At 33.9% G+C, this 18,623-nt stretch overlaps 1 protein-coding gene across 1 annotated transcript; it reads left to right on the top strand.

Annotated features, from left to right (window-relative positions):
- Positions 1 to 15,432: 15,432 nt before the first annotated feature.
- Positions 15,433 to 16,383, top strand: LOC141517082 (olfactory receptor 4A47-like). Its single transcript, XM_074228005.1, has one exon. It carries the CDS (start codon positions 15,433 to 15,435, stop codon positions 16,381 to 16,383), a length of 951 nt encoding a protein of 316 aa, XP_074084106.1.
- Positions 16,384 to 18,623: the final 2,240 nt, after the last annotated feature.

The following is an 18,623-nucleotide window of genomic DNA, read 5'->3' as shown; positions in this document are numbered from 1 at the left end:
GTGTTAGCCACTTGGGTGTGGAGCCCTTGGCCAGCGAAATGGTGGTCATCCACTCAGTCCTCACTGTAAAGCCCCAGAGCATGCCTGGCAGATGGACAAGAGGTTTTGCAGGAATGTGATCGAATGCAATTTCTTCAGAGCATCGGCAATGTTGGACCTGATCAGCACTTACCCAGTGCTCTGGGGTGCTTGATTGGGCTTTGGTGACAAGATCAGTGTGGAAGGAGCCCAGTTGACAGCCTTTCCGAATACCCATCCCCCTCCTGACCCATGCGGAAAGGCCTGGGAGGGGCTGAGGCCAGTGTGACACTGTGCTGCACCTTGCCTCATCCGAGGCATCTGTCTCACCGGACATGCTCCACATCTCCATGTGTGTGTTTGATGGCTGTGATTGTTCATGCTAGTAAATGACTTATTTTTCTACAATATTTAAAATGAAAGTGCCTTCTCTGCCGAGGTTGGAGAAACAGACAATGACCAATGCATATTTATCTGGTGCTCAATACTTTCAAAAAAGGAAACTGTCAGTGTGACTAATTGTGGCCTGTTTTTTCAAAAGTAAGATCCACCTTGGGAGTGGCCTCAAAACCAAGGCCAAAATATGGAAGCTTCCATATTAGCAAAGCAAACCAAGGAAGATGCCAAACCTGTCTTCTCCACATTATACTTGTATGTGTGAGCATCTCAGGTCCTGGTGCCCCTGCAGGGGCGAGAAGGGGGGTGGGTGTCTATGTATGTGGGGGGGGGCTGGAGTCAGCACACACTCTGTCTTGAGCTTTAGTCAAAAGAACCACCCTTTATGCTCTAGCACTAAAGGACAGGACATATCTTTGTTTCTTTTTTTCCTCTTAATTTAAATGTATTTTTGAAATACTGATGGCATCTGTGCCCTTCTGCTATGTATCTGTCTCTTTAGAGAAGGTCTTTCCCCACCCCTTTCATTTGGTCCCTATAATGTTTCTTTAATGAAAACAGTTATCATCTCTTTTGACTTGAGCAGCAGCCGCTTCTGTAACTCAAGAGACAGCACTATGTTTGCAGGTGCCAGCCTATAAATAGCGTTCTGTGAAATCCTGCCCATTGTCATGTGGCATGATTGGGGGCCTCAGTCACTAATTCGTGTGCTAATCACAATTTAGTTTCTGCCACATTTATAGAATACTGTTGTAGACACTGAATTTTAATTAAACTGTTCTTAGACAAATGTGGTCATTAAGGAGAGGGACTGAGCTCTTCTGGTGATCCTGGACCCCTCAGTCCAGACGATGGATTTGACAGAAACAATGTAGAGCTAGAATGGAAACAAACGAGCCCCTCGAGGGAGGGCCTGTTCCTTCCCTTGTGCAAACAGGTACTGAGCCAGCTGTGTCTGGTGTTTTGGGGGCTGTAAAGCTAAGCTGCTCCTTCTTTGATTTTATATAGCGTGATACTTTATACTCTCACTGATGGAAAAAGCTTCCCCACCCTTCCATAGCTGAACAGATGGCACACCACTCACCTTCCTCCGTAAGATACCTGTAGAGTTGTATATTATATATTTAATATTGTAAAGATCCTAATGTATATTGTCGTGTATTCCTTACACAATACTTCATGCCATAAACATTTCTCTAACAGACTGAAATGCAGTCCTGAGGATTAACCCTTGTCTCCCATGTTCCGTCCCAGAAATCAGTGTAGGTTGAATTTTCTTGAGATTTGTTTGGTTTAACAAGAGAAATAATTGGCTTCATCCATCTGCTGGGTGGGGGTGGTGGGTATTGTGTTCTTGGTGTTATTTTGTAGACCTGAGTATTGAGGTACACTTCAGTCTACTCCCTTCATTCCAGTCACCCCCTCCTATCTTGTTGTAACTGAGGTGCTGCATTCTAGTCTTGCTCCAAAAAGGAAATTCTGGGAAGCTGTAAAAGTTAACTACATGTCATCAGTACTTCATTTGGAAAAGGCAAATGGAAACCCAGGCTGAAAACAATAGGCAGAAAACTTTTTCCACAGTGTTTAATTTTTTTTAAAGTAAGTTTAAAATATTTGGGATTTGCTTTTTCTCTACTTCTTTCAGTTGGGGTTGACAGTATTCATTTGGCCCTACAGAGCAGCTATTTAGAGCTCTGTGTGTGAAGGCTCATCATAAAGCCTCATGGGCTCAGTTAGGTTAGTCAGAGCACACACATTGTACATATGGTTTGGCCCATATCACCCCAACATTAGCTGCAAACAGCCCTAACACAGAGGAAGATGTAGGGAAGCAATTACTCCATTAGGAGAAGTACATTTTTTTCCAAGGAAAAATGTTTAAACTAGGATATGGTCATTTAAGCTAGCAGTTCTGGTCACTGATTTTGAATGCTTTTTTATTTTTTTTAAGAGGTTTTTTTTTGTTTTATAAATTTCCATTTTTCCCTATCCCTCCTATCTCTTTTCCTGTTCTAACAGCCATGCCCACCAGAGCTAATTTCCATGTTTATAATAGTTGTGCTCAGTGATAGAAACATAGATTGAATTAGGAGCCTTGCTCCCTGCCTATTAACAAAAAACAGTCAACACCTCTGGGAAAGGACAGTGTAGATCAGAGTGCTATTCTAAAGAGCCCACAATAATTCAACTTCTTCAGAAAAAAAAAATTTTCTTAACAAAATTGTTTGCATTTTCGTTTTACACAACAGCAAAAAAACTCTGGTTTCCCTATCTCCCATGTCTGAAGGAGAAGGAGGGAATAGAGAACATTAGGCCCATGTTTATTGGATGGAGTGCTGTAGATAGGGTGGCACTGTATGTCTTCCTTGACTTTTCAGGCACCCAACTTTGTTGGTGGTTTTGTGAGACCATATCTGGCTTAGAGAAAGACTGAAGCCCAGCAGAACTTCAGCTGCTAAAGATTTGAGGGTTGTTATTATGCTGTGGTTATTGTCTTAATATTTTTGATCTAAAATATATTTCTGACCAGTGGGTAAAATAAGAAAATGTGACACAAAATCATAATTGAGAACAAATAACTGTATGTCACTGAATGTGTTTTATTTCTTTATAAAAGTAAGTACAAACATGGAAATACATTTTCACATAAATTGGGGAACTTCTGAATAATGTACAGAAATTGTCAAAAAACAATTCTAATAAACATAAGGTCTTTGTAAAAAAAAAAATAATAAAGGAGGACCTGAGTTCAAATATGATTTCAGACACTTAAATGAATGCCTAACTGTGGAACTTTGGGCAGATCTCTGAACCCCAATTGCTTTGCCAAAAGAAAAATTATAATTTGCATGTTGAGGATGGCATATAGGTAAACAAGTTTAGGTATAGAAGTTTCTAGATATATAAGTGAATTGGAACTATTTTGGATATATATGTATATATGTAGGTATATATGCATATATGTATGTATGTATATATGCATTCCAAAGCTATGTTTTTTTTTACGTTGAAGTAAAAGAACTATCCAATATGAGAAAGATGAACACAAGATAATCTGAGATTTTTCTGTGTGTAAAATTCAGCATATCATTTTTCTTCTTTCTTTGAATTAAAATATCTACTGGTTTAATTATATTATGTGTTCATATAATTAATTCCTTTTGTCTCTTTAATGTAGTTTTTTATTCATATTTGACTTTTCAAGGCTCCACATTTAGTGGAACATTCTTGGCAAAGATACTGGAATGTTCGACCATTTCTTTCTCTATGGTCCCCATTTTAAAGTTGAATAAACTGAGGAACTGGACATGCATTGGTTGCACTGTTGATAAGCATTTGAGGTTGGATTTAATACTCTCAGTTCAAGGATAAAATCTAGTTCTTTTTTTTTAACCCAATTGATTTTTTTAATATTTAATTAATCTCTCTTTTGATTTTCAGGATCTCATTTTGATGTTCAATTTCGGGGATTTGTGTTGTTCTTTTCGTGGTTGTTTTTTTTTAGTTGCATGTTCAAGTGTGTTTTTCCCTAGCAGAAAAGAAATTTTCTTTAAGAATTAAAATAAACAGAAACAAAAATAAATAAATAAAAGAAAATCTGTGATTTATTCCATAACTTCTCTGCCATCTTATTTTGATTTTTGAATTACCTAGACGATTAATAGACTTGACCTGGAATTCCAGCCAAGATGGTGGAGAGAAGACAGGCAGAGTTCTAAAGTCTCCTGATCTTCCATTGTAAATAATATGAAACAAACCTCTTAACAGAAATCTGATCAACAAAACCAAGAAAGGAAAGCCAGGAGAAGAACATCCACTTCAGGATCTGTCTTCTCCAGATGGTGGATGAGTCCAGGCACAAAGGGTGGACTCTGGTAGGAGCATGGGACCTTTGAGAGCCTGGGATCCTGGAACAGCCCTGAATTAGACTGATTAAAGGTGGGACTGGAGACCTGTAGCCTGAGGGCCTGAGAAACTGACCAGCTTGATCAGCTTCAGGGCTAGAGACTGGTCCACCATGGGACTAGGGTCAACTAGGAAGCAGAGGCATTGGTAGTGGTGCTTACACTCTGGAACTTGCCAGGCAGGGCTGGAGGGTTAGTTCCTGAGCAGGAGAGTTGCAGAAGACAATCCCTGAGCCCCTCAGGTCAGGAGGAAGTCAGAGTCCATGCCTCCATTTCAGCTGAATCCTCTTCCCAGAACAAACACAATTACAGACAAGTTCTGACCCAGGCTGAGGCCTACTCAGCAGAACCACCTCAGTAGATAATAGGGAGAACAAATCACCTTATCCCAGGCTACAGCCCACTATTGATCAAAGAAAGAAAGTATTTAACAGCTTCAACTACTCCTGCTAGGACAAGGGAGAGGGCCTCAGTCAAGGTCACAGACACTCCAGAGAAAGTAATCAGCACCCTCTGCTGGCCTTCTGGAGATAGTACACTCGGTGAGTAAAGCTTCTAGGGATCCTGACATCAAACCCCAGTCAACCAGCCCCTCCCTAACACAAGGTTTTAGGTTAATGAAGAAAGACGAGGGCAAAGGGGAGTCTATAGGAAAATTCTTGCAGGGAAAAGACACTAACTTAGAGAGACCTAGAACCTCTGAGAAGAATACGACATGCTCACCAGCACAGAAAGACATCCTTGAAGAAAGAAGGAAGGAGTTTAAAAATCAATAAGAAAAACTGGGAGAGAAAATTAACACCTAACAACAAGAAAACAAATCATTGGAAAACACAATTGAACAAATGTAAAATGAGAATAATTCTCTCAGATCCTCAGTTGTGCAAATGCAAAAAGGAAAATACTTCTCTCAATACCTCAATTGGTCAAATGGAATACTCTTATAAAAACAGAAATGACCAATTGGAAAAGGAGTTACTAAAGGTAAATGAGAAAAATTCCTCTCTACAAAAATAAATGGAGTCTATGGAAACTAATGACTTCACGAGACAGCAAGAATCTATTAAACAAAACCAAGAAATAGAAAAAATAGAAGAATATGTAAAATTCCTCATGAGCAAAACCACTGACCTAAAGAATAGATTGAGAAGGGACAACCTGAGAGCTATAGGTCTTCCTGAAAACATTGAAGAGATAAAAACACCTAGACTTAATATTACAGGATTTAATGATGGAAAATTGCCCTGATATCATGGAACCAGAGAACAAAACAGTTATTGAAAGAATATTTTGCTCCCGTCTGGAAAGAGATTCTAAAAATTAAAACACAAAAGAATGTTGTTGTCAAATTCCAGAACTATCAGATAAAAGAGTAAATCCTTCAAGCAGCCAGAAAGAAACAATTTAAATAACAAGGAGCCATAATCAGGATTACTCAGGATATGACTACATCAACCATAAGGGAGAGAAGGGCCTGGAATGAGACATTCCGAAGAGCAAGGGAGCTTGTAATACAGCCAAGAGGTCACTATCCTGTAAACCTGAGCCTTCTTTTTCAGGGAAAAAGATGGACATTTAATGAAATGGAAGACTTCCAACAAATTCCTGATTTAAAAAAATACAGCACTAAATAGAAAATTTGAACATCAAACAGGAGGTTCAAGAGACATATAAAAAGGTAACAAAAGGGAGGGGGGTAAAGAAAAAAAACTGCAATCCAATAAAATGAAATTGGCTATATGCCAGCATGGGAAAATGGTTCTCATAATTCTTGAGAATTGTAACTCTATCAGAGAGAATATACTTAGCCAGAAGTGATGGAATCAATGACTTAGAATGATTTAGAAACACTTTCTCCTTAAAAAGGAGGACAGGAAAGAGATGCGAGGAGGGATACATTATTCTTTAAATGCTTACATGAATAAATTAGAGAAAGCGGAATTCAATGAACTAAATATGCAACTAAAATATTAGAGAAAGAACAAATTAAATGCCTCCAATGAAATATCAAATTAGAAATTCTAAAAATTAAGAGAAATTAATAAAATTGAAAAAATAACTATTGAATTGATAAATAAAACCAAAAGTTGTTTTTATAAAAAAATAAAATTGATAAACCTCTGGTCAATTTATTAAAAAAGAGAAAGAATAAATGAATTTGCTAGTGTCATAAATGAAAAAGGTGAGCTTCATGAACCAATGAAGTGGAAATTAAAGTAACAATTCGGAATTATTTCACACAACTCTATGCCAATAAATTGACAATATAAGGGAAATGGATGAATATTTGCAAAAATATAATTTATGCAGTTTAAATAAAATAAAGATTAAATACCTAAGCAGCCCTATCTCAGAAAAAGAAATTCAACAAGGAATCATTGAACTCCCTAAGAAAAAAATCTCCTGGACCTGATGGATTCACATGTAAATTATACCAAACATTTTTGGAAAAATAGGGAAAGACGAAACTCTGCCTAACTCTTTCTATGACACCAATATTCTGCTGATACCTAAACCAGGAAGAGTCAAAACAGAGAAAGGAAATTATAGACCTATCACCCTGATGAATATACATGCAAAAATCTCAAATAAAATCTTAGCAAAATGATTACAACAAATTAAGACTAAGATGATACGTTATGACCAAGTAGGATTTATCCCAGGAATGTCTGATCTTCCTATCTCTTTTTCTTTTTTTTTTTCCTTAAGGATATGATTTCTCTCTCATCACATTCAATTTGGATCAAGGTATACCATGGAAAGAATGTAAAGACTGGCAAATTGCCTTCTGTGGGGGGTGGGGGGAGGGAAGTAATATTAGGGGGAAAATTATAAAACTCAAAATAAATAGAATCTTTAAAGAAAATAACATGAAAGTAACCTCTTAACACAAATTTGATCAACAAAACACAGAAAGAGAAGCTAGGAGAAGAGCACCTACCAAGATGGTCTGTCTCAGGGGACCGTGGGTGAACCAGGATACAGGAACAGAGGGTCAGCACAGGGATAGCAGCTGGGGGAGGCCAGAGGACCAGCCTCAGCTGCAGAGGCTTTGGTGAGTGATAGGTGCAAGAGCCACTTTTATAAATTTGGAAAGTCTAAAGATTAAAAGAGAAATTAATAAAATTGAAAATAAAATAAGTATTGAATTATAATGTGGAATCTTTGGGCTGTGGGAGAGGAGCTACATGAAGGTGATTTCCAGCACAGAGAGTTTCAGAGCATGCCTGGATAATGACCAGCTGGGCTGGGACCTAAGCTCCATACCTTCAGAAGTGCCCTTTCTGTAAAAAGAAACAATAAATAACCCCACCCCCTCAGACTCAGGTGTGGGCAACAGAGATCATTCAACTGAAAGGGAAATTATTTCCCTCCATCAGGGCTCAGTACATTGTTCAAGATCAACTCAGACCCTTCTGCTGAGGGCCTCAAACACTCCAGAGGAAAGCCACCAGCATCCCCTACTGGCCAGCCCTTGGAATTACTAAGCCAAGTGAACAAAGCCTCTAGGATCTTTAAAAGTCAACCTTTGTGAGCCAGCCCCGCCTTGCCAACATAAGATCCTCAAAAGATGAAGAAAGGCCAGCAAAATGGGGGGGGGGGATATGGAGAAATACTTAGAAATAATGGATTCTAACCCGGAGAGATTTAGCACTTCTGAGGAGAATATGAATTGATCTCCAGCTCTGAAAGTCTTCCTTGAGGAAATCAGGAAGGTGTTTAAAAATCAACTGTAAAAACTGGGTTAAGAAACTCAAGAGAAAATTAACACATTGCAAGAAAAAATTAACATCTCACAACAAAAAACAAATCCTTGGGAAACACAATTGGATAAATACAAAATGAGAATAATTCTCTCAAATACTCAATTGGGCAAAAGCAAAAAGAAAATGATTCTCTGAAAACTACACTTGGGAAAATAGAAAACTCCTTCAAAAATAAAATTGACCAACTGGGAAAAAAGTTGCAAAAGGTGAATGAAGAAAATTCTTCCCTAAAAAAAAGAATGGAATTGGTGGAAACTAATGAATTCTTGAAACAACAAGATTCTGTTAAATAAAATCAAAAGAATGGAAAAATAGAAGAAAATGTAAAACACCGACCTTGAAAACTGATTGAGAAGGGACAATCTGAGAATTATAGAACTTCCTGTAAACATTGAAGAGAAAAAAACCTGGACTTAATGTTACAGGATTTAGGATGGATATTTGCCCTGATGTCATGGAACCAGAGGGAAAATAGTTATTGAAAGAATACATAAATTGCCTCTATAATGAAAACACCAAGGAATGTTGTGGCCAAATTCCAAAACTATCAGACAAAAGAGAAAATCCTGCAAGCATCCAGAAAGAAGTAATTTAAATAGAAAGGAGCCACAGTAAGGATTACACAGGACCTGGCAGCCTCAACATTAAGAGATCTAAGGGCTTGGAATGAGATATTCCAAAGAGCAAGGGCGCTGAGAATGCATCCATGAATCTACTATCCAGCAAAGCTGAGCCTCCTCTTCCAGGGGAAAAGATGGACATTTAACAAAGTAGTAGACTTTCAACATTTCCTGTTGTAAAGGCCAGAGTGAAATTGAAAATTTAGACATCCACCAGGAGACTCAAGAGACACATGAAAAGGTTATAAAAAGGTAAAGAAAAAAAAATTGCTATCTAATAAGATGAAATTGGTTATATCCCCACTTGGGAGAAAGATTCTCATAACTCTTGAAAACTGTAACTCTATTACAGAGATTATACTTAGGCAGAAGTGATGGTCACTCATGACTTATCCATGAGACTGTTATCCAATTAGATGAAAATGGCTAAATCCCTACCTGGGAGAATGACTCTAATTACTCTAGAGAATTGTAACTCTGTTAGAGAGAATTTATTTAGCCAGAAGTGACGGACATTCATAACTTTTCTGTGACTCAGATAGAGTGATTTAAAAATAATACCTCCTTAAAAAGAGGGACAGTAAAGATATGGGAGGATGGAAGAGACTGAATGGGGTAAATCTCATTACATTAAAAGGTACAAAATTAGTTACCCTAATAAATGAGAAAGTGCAGTTGGTATCATTAGAATTTTTCCATGCAGGAAAATAAACAGGCATAATTAAATCCTTTTGGATTTTCTTTTACCATTTACATTTTATGCTTCACTTGAGTTTCATATGTGAATAGCAAATATTCACTTCAACTCTGTTTTTCTCATCAGAAAAGGTTGAAAGACGCCCAAACCATAGAATCTCCATCTTTTCCTCTGATAAAGTATGCATAAACCAAAAGAACATTGCACCCATTAATAGTAACATTGTGTGGTGATCAGCTATAATTGCTCTTCTCAGTAGGACAATAATAATTCTAAAGGACTTATGTTGGAAAATGCATCCAAAGAAGGAACTCTGGAGTCTGAATGCAGATCAAAACATTATTTTCAACTTTCAAAATGTGCTTTATATTTTATTTTTCTTTTGATGTCTTTTCCTGTTTGTTCTGATTCTTCTTTCACAACATGATTAATATAGAAGTATATTTAACATAGTTGAATATGTATAACCTCTCTTATATAACTATCTATCTAGTTGAGAAAGGAGGAAAAATGAGGAAAGGGGAAAAAAGTGGAATTGAATGCCTTTCTTAAAAAAATGATTGTTAAAAACTATATGTATTTGGAAAAATGAATATATATTTTAACTTTTTAGAAAAAATTATTTTGAATTTAAAAAGCATAGGCTCAATTTTGCTGCATAGTTCTTTTGTCTTCCAGAATATCATATTCAAACTCTAAGAAGTAGATCTATCTAAACCTTGGGTTATACTGATTGTGGCTCCTTACTAATTGAATTTCTTGCTTATGATTTCTTGCAAAATTTTGACCTTACCCTGGTAGTTTAGAATTTGATTATAATATTCCTGAGAGCTTGCAATTTGGGATCTCTTTTAGGAAATGATTGGTGGATTCTTTCAATTTCTATAATTACCTTCTAGTTCTAAAATATCAGAGCAGTTTTCCTTCAAAATTTCTTGAAAAACGTTATCTAGGATCTTTTCATGATCATGACTCTTTCAGGTAGTCCAATAATTTTTAATTTTTAAATTAACTCTCCTTGATCTATCTTTCAGGTTAGTTTTCCAATGAGATTAAACACATTGACATCTAGTTTTTCATTTTTTTTGTTTTTTTTTAATTGTTTCTTAATTTCTTACAAAGTCATCAGTTTCCCTCTAATTTAAGGGACTAATTTCTTCAGTGTGCTTTTGAGTCACCTTTCTCATTTGTCCAGTTCTGCTTTTTAAAGTGTTCTTCTCCTGGACTATTTATAATGCTTTTTTCACTTGACTTAGTCTGGTTTTTAAAAATCTTATTTTCTTTAGTTTTTTTTTTTTTTTTGTGTTTTCTTCATCAAGCTGCTAACGCATTTTCCCACATTACTCTCAATTGTCTTCCCAATTTTTCCTCTACCTCCCTTACTTAATTTTAAAAATTCTCTTTGAAACCTTCAAAGGTCTAAGACCAATTCATATTTTCCAAATTGTTTTGGGCTGGAACTCCATCTTATTTTGGGTTCTACCACTCTAAAATTTTTTAACATCATTAATCTTGGTGGAAGAGCTCAGGCAAATTCTTTCCTTTACTCCTACATTTTGACTTTGCTCTGCAACTCTACATTTTAAAGAACTCTTTTTTATTATTGATTTGGTATGCCTTTTTTTGTCAATTTTTTAAAGGTGTTATTTTCTGTTGGTATTTTTGTTTTCTCTTTTACTATGTTGTTAACTTTTCATTTTAGTTTGACTCTGGACTAAAGCTAGAGGTTCCTCAGATCTAGAACAAGAGGTAAAATTTGGGTTTATTTTTGAAGAGTGTATAAATGAAATAATATCTTTTCATAACAACTAAACTGGATAGTAACCCTCATCAACTTAGAAATTTAAGATCTTTTGAGTTTTCTTTTTTGTGTCATGGTGGAAAAATATGTGGGATATGGATTAAGAAGGGCAAAAGTTCCATTTTACAGTAAAAATGGTATATCTACTAGGTTCAGTGCAAGCCACCTAACCTCTCTAAGCTTTAATTTCATCCTCTGTAAAATGGGCATGATAATAGTAACTTTTCCTGAGGGAATCTTCAAATCAAATGAAATATATATACATACATATATATATATATATATATATATATATATATATATATGTATATATACACACACACATATATGTTGCTTTCTTAGAATTTTTCAAAAGATTGATTATTATTATTATTATCAATTTCTATTACTATTATATTTCTGAGTTAAAAAAAGCAGAGCAAAAAATTTTTTTTAAAAAGCAGAACAGGAAATATAGATTATCCCAACTTTCTCTCACACTGACAAGTCAATTCAGCAGATGGTTTAATATTTTTCCTCTTGATCATTCTAGGTCTACTCCCAATGGATTGGGGGCTCTTTTTTATATCACCCACCTTTTTGTCAATATCGATCACTTAAATATTCTGAATATCATTTCTGAAATTAATTTATAAATCCATATAATTTATCCAGTCATTATAATTTAGCTTTGAAGGAACGGATATTTCTGAGATGATAGAGCAATAAAATAAAAGCGCTTCCTTCCCAATACCTATATATTTAGGAAAATAGACTGATAATTAAGTTAGTTAGTACAAGACAAATTGTTCCACCCAGAATAATTGGGACAATTTCTGTTTGGTTACCTTTAATTATCTAATGTGCTACATATTCGAGCAAGTTCCTCAAGGTCTCCTTTCTTTCTTGAGAGGAAGAATGCTTTAATTTTTGTCTTGTTCCCATCACCTAAAAAATTAAAAAAATAAAGAAAAATCTACAAAAAGGAAAAACAAATATGTGATTTCATCAACACCTTATCTGCTACTAAATTTATGTTAGAATTGTTTGAATATTTTATTTGTTAATAGATGATTCAAATTACATAGTTAAAATCTGTAAGATATTTATGCTTTTGGTTCTGAGTTTCTAGGATGAACTCTCATTCATTATACAAAGCTTCATCTTTCAAGGGGTCAAAGGAATTATATTTTTTTGATTTAAGAGTTAACAGTTGGTGTTAAGAATGGATGATCTCTTGTGGAATATAGGAAAATGATTCAAAGTTATGTAATGCCAAAAAATAAGAAAAGAAAAACAAAAAAAGAAAGGAAAGATCTCTTTTCATTAATAAATATTCCTTCCTGAAAATGCCAGCAAAATAGTAACATCCTTTCTACTGATATAATATGGAATAATCTCTTTAGATTAAATTTTTATACTTGCCATTGTTGTACCATTTTTTAGGGTTTCTGTAAGAATGTTGTATTTGTATACACCTATATTCTACTCCATTTACTTTAAATGTCCTGGCTACCAATAGCATGTTCACTATTGCTTAAGGCTCAAGATTCCTTTCTGTACTATCCTTTAATCTCCTTTTATTTATTATCTAATTTAAATAAAATAATATTTTACTACCCATCTAACCATAGTATATTTGCCACTCTTTATATTTTGATTTGTAAGATATATGTGAAATATTAAGCATAACAGTTTCATTATAAAGAATAGTATCAAACTTTAAAAATTAATAAAAGTATCATTAGTAATTAATTCCATTTTCTATTCTCCCATAGTCCCTTACAGAAAAGTAACTTTAATGTGTAAATATGCTTATGATAGATGCATTATTTTTCACGGTACTAAATTCTGTAGCAAATTAGTGATTCTAGAGAACAGAATTCTGAGATGAAAACTGCTGTTTGGCAAAACTTTGGAAAAATAACTGACAACCTCTTAATAGCCTTAGCCATGTAATGAAATAGCAATGTCTCTTGGAAATGTTTCTACTGCTTTCTCCTTTGGACACGTTCTTTTTTTCCTTGTCCCTATTATTATGGTTATTCACAAAGATATCTCCAGAGACATAGAACTGTCTCTGACATCTGTTCTCTGAGAGGATTCCTCAAAGGACTCAATTAGAGGAAGGGCTTTAATAATACAGTATTAGAATGACTCACAGACATGAATGCCATTTTTACTGAATATGGATAAAGTATATGAATTATGACTAAGTCTGTGGACTCACATGTAATCAATTTCACAGTCTAATAAAGTGCAATAGTTTGAAAAATACTGATATGTAGGGATTAGAGGAGAAATTAAATAATTGAAACCATGTATGCTTAAAAAAAACTGGAATGAATTGCCAAGAACTTTTTCTGTCTCTGATTATGACAGAGTAAAGAGCAGTGAATAGTATTTTCATTACTTTAAGCATCTCTCTTTCTTCATCAAGGAAAGCATACCAGAATCCAGAAATGGAGAGGTAATATTTATTTAAAACAGTATTTCATATTTCATATTCTGTCCAAACTTTTATTTTTTAAGATTATAAAAGTAAATGCTAAACTGAATGAATATTTATCACTTGATTAAGGGAGGAGGGGAAAAGATTCATGTTATAACAATGAAGAAATAACCCACCAACTAAAAGTCCTGATGGTCACCTTATCACAGGGAAGGTGACCAATTTTTAATCTTTTTTTATAAATCAGAATTAGGTGACTCAGTTCATTCTTTTAAGATGTAAAATCCTTGAATTATTCTACAGAATTATTGTGAAGTGACATGTTTGCAAAAAGACTAGAAAATGTAAAATTTTACAAAATACTCAGGAAATGTATATACTATAGATTTCATAAAAGTTCTTTGCTGATCTGACTTTAGCTATTAACAAAATAGAAAAGCTTTCCACAAATTGTAAAGAAGAAAAAAATTCATATATGAAGAACATGAGATAATGATGATGGAGATGGGGTGATGATTATGATGATTGTAATATTTTGCAATGTTTATAATGTTCTTTCTATGTGTTGGTTCTATATTACTTCCTTTTAATTAAAATGTACTTATGTAACACTTTCAAAATAAGGATTTGAAAAACTTATATTTAGAAAAATGCCAATAATAGTTCACAATTATAATTTTCAATGGTTCAATTTCTTTTTAAGAAGAGCATTAAAATTATTATTGTTTCAAAGGAATAAATTTTCATTGATTGAATGATACAAGATGTCAACAGTTTTTAATTCTTTACAGATGCAAGTCATGTAATTTATATTCAGTTTATGAGAAAGAAACTAAGTCCTAAGAAAAAAATATTTTATGTAGATGATTAGAGGATCTTGAATTACGGTTTTATATTTCTGTGCATTTATCTATTTGCTACTAGAATCACAAATAATTATATTTTTTTCTGAGAACTAATTATTTATTAAAGAGGAAGTGTCTGAAAATTCCAGAAGAATGCTGAGACCTCAGTTTAAAAGATTATGTCTTCAAAAAGAAATAAAGTTCTCTATCCATTGGATTTGGGGAAACCCATTGCCAGGCAAATATCCAAGAGTACTCCACTAAAAATTTGTATACCAAAATATTCATTAAAGCATTTGTTGAAACTTTCTTCCCTTTATTATTAAGGGTAAATTCTTCCCTTTTTTACCAAGAAAAGAAACTATAGGTAAGCCATATTCTATGCACCATCAGATGTAAGGGGAGTTATACTGAGAATGAAAGTATTATAGAAAGGGCACCAATAAAATCTTTATGGTCCATAATTATTTTTAAAGGTAAAAATCTGACTGCTGCAGCTCCAGAAGAATTAATGATTTTCTTGTGAAATTAAAATTTGAAATTGGACCATCCATCAGTTCAACTTTGCTTTACCTCCACAAAAGTCTGTGAAACAGGCAAGTATTCATTATTATGACCACTATTCTGGTGAAGATAGTGATGCCTTTGAAGATTAAGCAGTGTGTCTATCTAAAAGGCACATTGTCAGAACTGAAAGTAAGGTTCTCATAAGTATAAGTCTGGTGCTATATTCAATAAACAACTTATTCTGCCTCCCATCCTCTCTCTCTCTCTCTCTCTCTCTCTCTCTCTCTCTCTCTCTCTCTCTCTCATTGTTCTCTCTCCAACATATACACATCTACACACACACACACACACATATACACCCCACACACACACATATACACCCCCCACACACACATCAACACACACACACACAAACACACACACACACATATATATACAAACACACATGGAAACTGTCAACATCACTGAATTTATCCTCCTGGGGATTACCCAGAATCCTGAGGCACAAAAATTACTATTTGCCATATTCTTAATTATCTATATTGTAACTATGGTGGGCAATCTTCTGATTGTCATAACCATCACTGGAAGTAAGAATTTGAATTCTCCTATGTATTTTTTTCTTGCCTTCTTGTCTTTAATAGATGCTATCTATTCCAGTGTCATTGTCCCTAAAATGATCATAGATTTGCTCAGTCAAAAAGTGACCATTTCATTCCAAGCTTGCATAGTCCAACTCTTCTTGGAACACCTATTTGGTGGGGCTGAAGTTTTCCTCCTCCTTTTCATGGCCTATGATCGGTATGTAGCCATCTGTAAGCCCTTGTACTATGTGGTCATTATGAGGCGGCGGGTATGTGTCCTGTTGCTAGTGGTGTCCTGGATTGCAGGTTTTATGCATTCAATAGTTCATCTCTTTTTAATTGTAAAGATTACATTTTGTGGACCCAATATAATCGATCATTTCATTTGTGATATATACCCTTTATTGGAACTTTCCTGTACAGATACCTATATAATTGGCATTATAGTGGTTGCCAATGGGGGAGCAATATGTACAACTGTCTTTTCATTATTGCTTGTCTCCTATGGGGTCATTCTACACTCATTGAAGACACACAGTCTGGAAGGTCGACAAAAAGCCCTTTCGACCTGCGTCTCCCACATCATAGTTGTTGTCTTCTTCTTTGTCCCTTGTATTTTCATGTATGTTAGACCTGTCTGTACCTTCCCCATTGATAAATCTCTAGGAGTCTTTTATACTGTCATCACTCCTATGTTGAACCCTTTGATCTACACTCTAAGAAACAAAGAGATGAAAAATGCCATGAGGAAGCTTTGGACCAGGAAATTTATGTCCAGATGCAAGGAGATGAATGACCTGACCAAAGAATGATATTTCTCAAGGAAAATGATAAAATATTGTTGAATTTCTAAAACTTTGCTCTTAGAGGTTATATAAGTGGATTCTGAATAAATAAAGAAAAACGATAAGCTTTCTGTAATTAGCATAGGAAATTTCATTTTGTTGTTAGAACTATTTCTTTAAGAGCATTGTGATGTGATGAAAAATGCTATCCACAACCAGATAGATACCTAATGAATGTTGATCAAATATTGAAGCATATTTATCTTAATTATGGCTTCTTTTTACTGCAACATGTCTAATGTAGAAATATGTTTTGCGTGATTTCATATATGTAATGAGCATTGAATTTTTTATCTTTACAATGTATGGATGAGGGGATGAATGCAGAGAGGTAATTTGTTTCTAAAACAAATTTTTAAAAAATCTCATGGTTCATCAGTAAACTATCTTTTCACTTAATTGATACTTCTAAGAACAATTTTATCTCCTAATAAAGGTGCAAAGATAATTTTAAGAATAACATTAGTCAGCTATGTTTAGTGATGTGAATTAATATTCATATGATATGCTTATTATGTGACAATATCCTAGAAAAGGGAAAAAATTAATTGATTAAATTAAAATTAATTGAAGTTATTACTACTCTAAGTCCTCAATGTAAATCAACCAGCCTCCTATATAATATTTAAATTCATCATCCTCAAATGGCAGTGAAAGGTTTATAATGTGATATAATTTGTGTTATACTATTATATATTACATTATTGTGATATATTGTATAATAATGTTATCTAATATAATATAATATAATATGATATAGGAATATAGGGATAGCTTGTTTTTTTACTAGGGAAAATTATATCAATATGTATGAATATGTGTATGTATATATGCATTATATATACTTTAAATATCCAAAAAATAATCTGATCTGATCTGATCTGATCTTTGAAAATCAACTAAAGCTCAAAGAGTCCTAAAATTAATTATGAACAATAATTTCTTTAAATAAATTCTATATTTTTGTTTTTAATTCTTTTTTTCCAAAAAGACAGGATTATCAGAGTTTTTGAGCTATAGTATAGAAGTACTAGATGCAGTACTGATGCAGTACAAATTATTTTATCTCCCTCAATTATTACAATTTTTGTTATTATCAAAAAGTGAAAAAATAGCCAAATTCTATTTTCTCCTTTGTCCAATAAAAAATTGTGCCAGGAGATTTTGTATATTTTTCATCTTAATTTATATTTTATATATTACATATTGTATTATAGCTGTAATTTCAAGTAACATATTTTGGAGTTGTATAGCAATATTTGTAAGTATAAATTCATTCCAATACTAATCTCAGTGGAACAGTCTTCATTATTACTACTAAAATTCTGAAGATAGCAAGAAAGTTTATATATGTTGTGCCATTTCTACAAAGTTTTGATCTTGTAGTCCAAGATTTTTTACTTGGAAAACTGTCCAACATCACTTAAATATCATGAGCTTTTGATTTATTTATTATAAATTTGATACTAACCATTTGATGTATCAGAATTACAGAGGAGAGAGCTTAGGACTAGATAAATGTAAAAGAATTATTCCCATTAAAATGATAATTTAATACACTGGTCCTGATGTGATCACTAAGTGAATAAGTATGGAAGGAGAAAAACAAATGTATCAAGCATCTTGGAATATCCATATTTACCAGATGTGATCTGGATGAAGATCCAGTAAAGGACGTTGTGAAAGAAAGGCACAGAAGCATAGAGAGAAGAGATTCTCCGTGAGGAGGGGATGATTAAAAAATCAAGTGCTACAGATAGGTGATGTTAAGATGTATTATTTCTGAATAGGCTTTTGAGCAAGTGAGAGGAGCCAGCCTCTGGGTCCAGAGGTTATTCATTATGACAGTTATATTTTAAATTTATTCAATAAATACTATCTAAAATTATGAAAGAATGTTAAATGCTCCTAAAATGATCAAATAAATAAAATACATCCAAATACTAATAGGAGAAAAAGAAAGTCAAGTATATTACTGTTAGCCTGGTTTAGCAGATTAGAAAAACAACTGAGTTTTGTGTGTCTTGCAAGTTTGAAATCGTTCTCCTAACGTGGTAAAATTCCAAAATGGAGGGTGAACTTTTAAACATAGAGAATGAATCTCCTAAATCATATCAAATTTTATATTCTATCTCTCACTGATGACTGATAATTTGTTTTTTAGTTGTGTTAGATTTCTTGTGACTTACTTTTAAAATTTTCTGGGC

This window comes from Macrotis lagotis, chromosome 3, assembly GCF_037893015.1.
Source record: "Macrotis lagotis isolate mMagLag1 chromosome 3, bilby.v1.9.chrom.fasta, whole genome shotgun sequence".
Classification (NCBI taxonomy): Eukaryota; Metazoa; Chordata; class Mammalia; order Peramelemorphia; family Peramelidae; genus Macrotis; species Macrotis lagotis.
The sequence above is the reverse complement of the archived record's forward strand: the minus strand, read 5'-3'. Positions and strand labels throughout refer to the sequence as shown.

Coding starts and splice junctions, on each gene's coding strand:
- LOC141517082 (XM_074228005.1), top strand. CDS start 15,433: ATGGAAACTGTCAACATCACTGAATTTATCCTCCTGGGGATTACCCAG.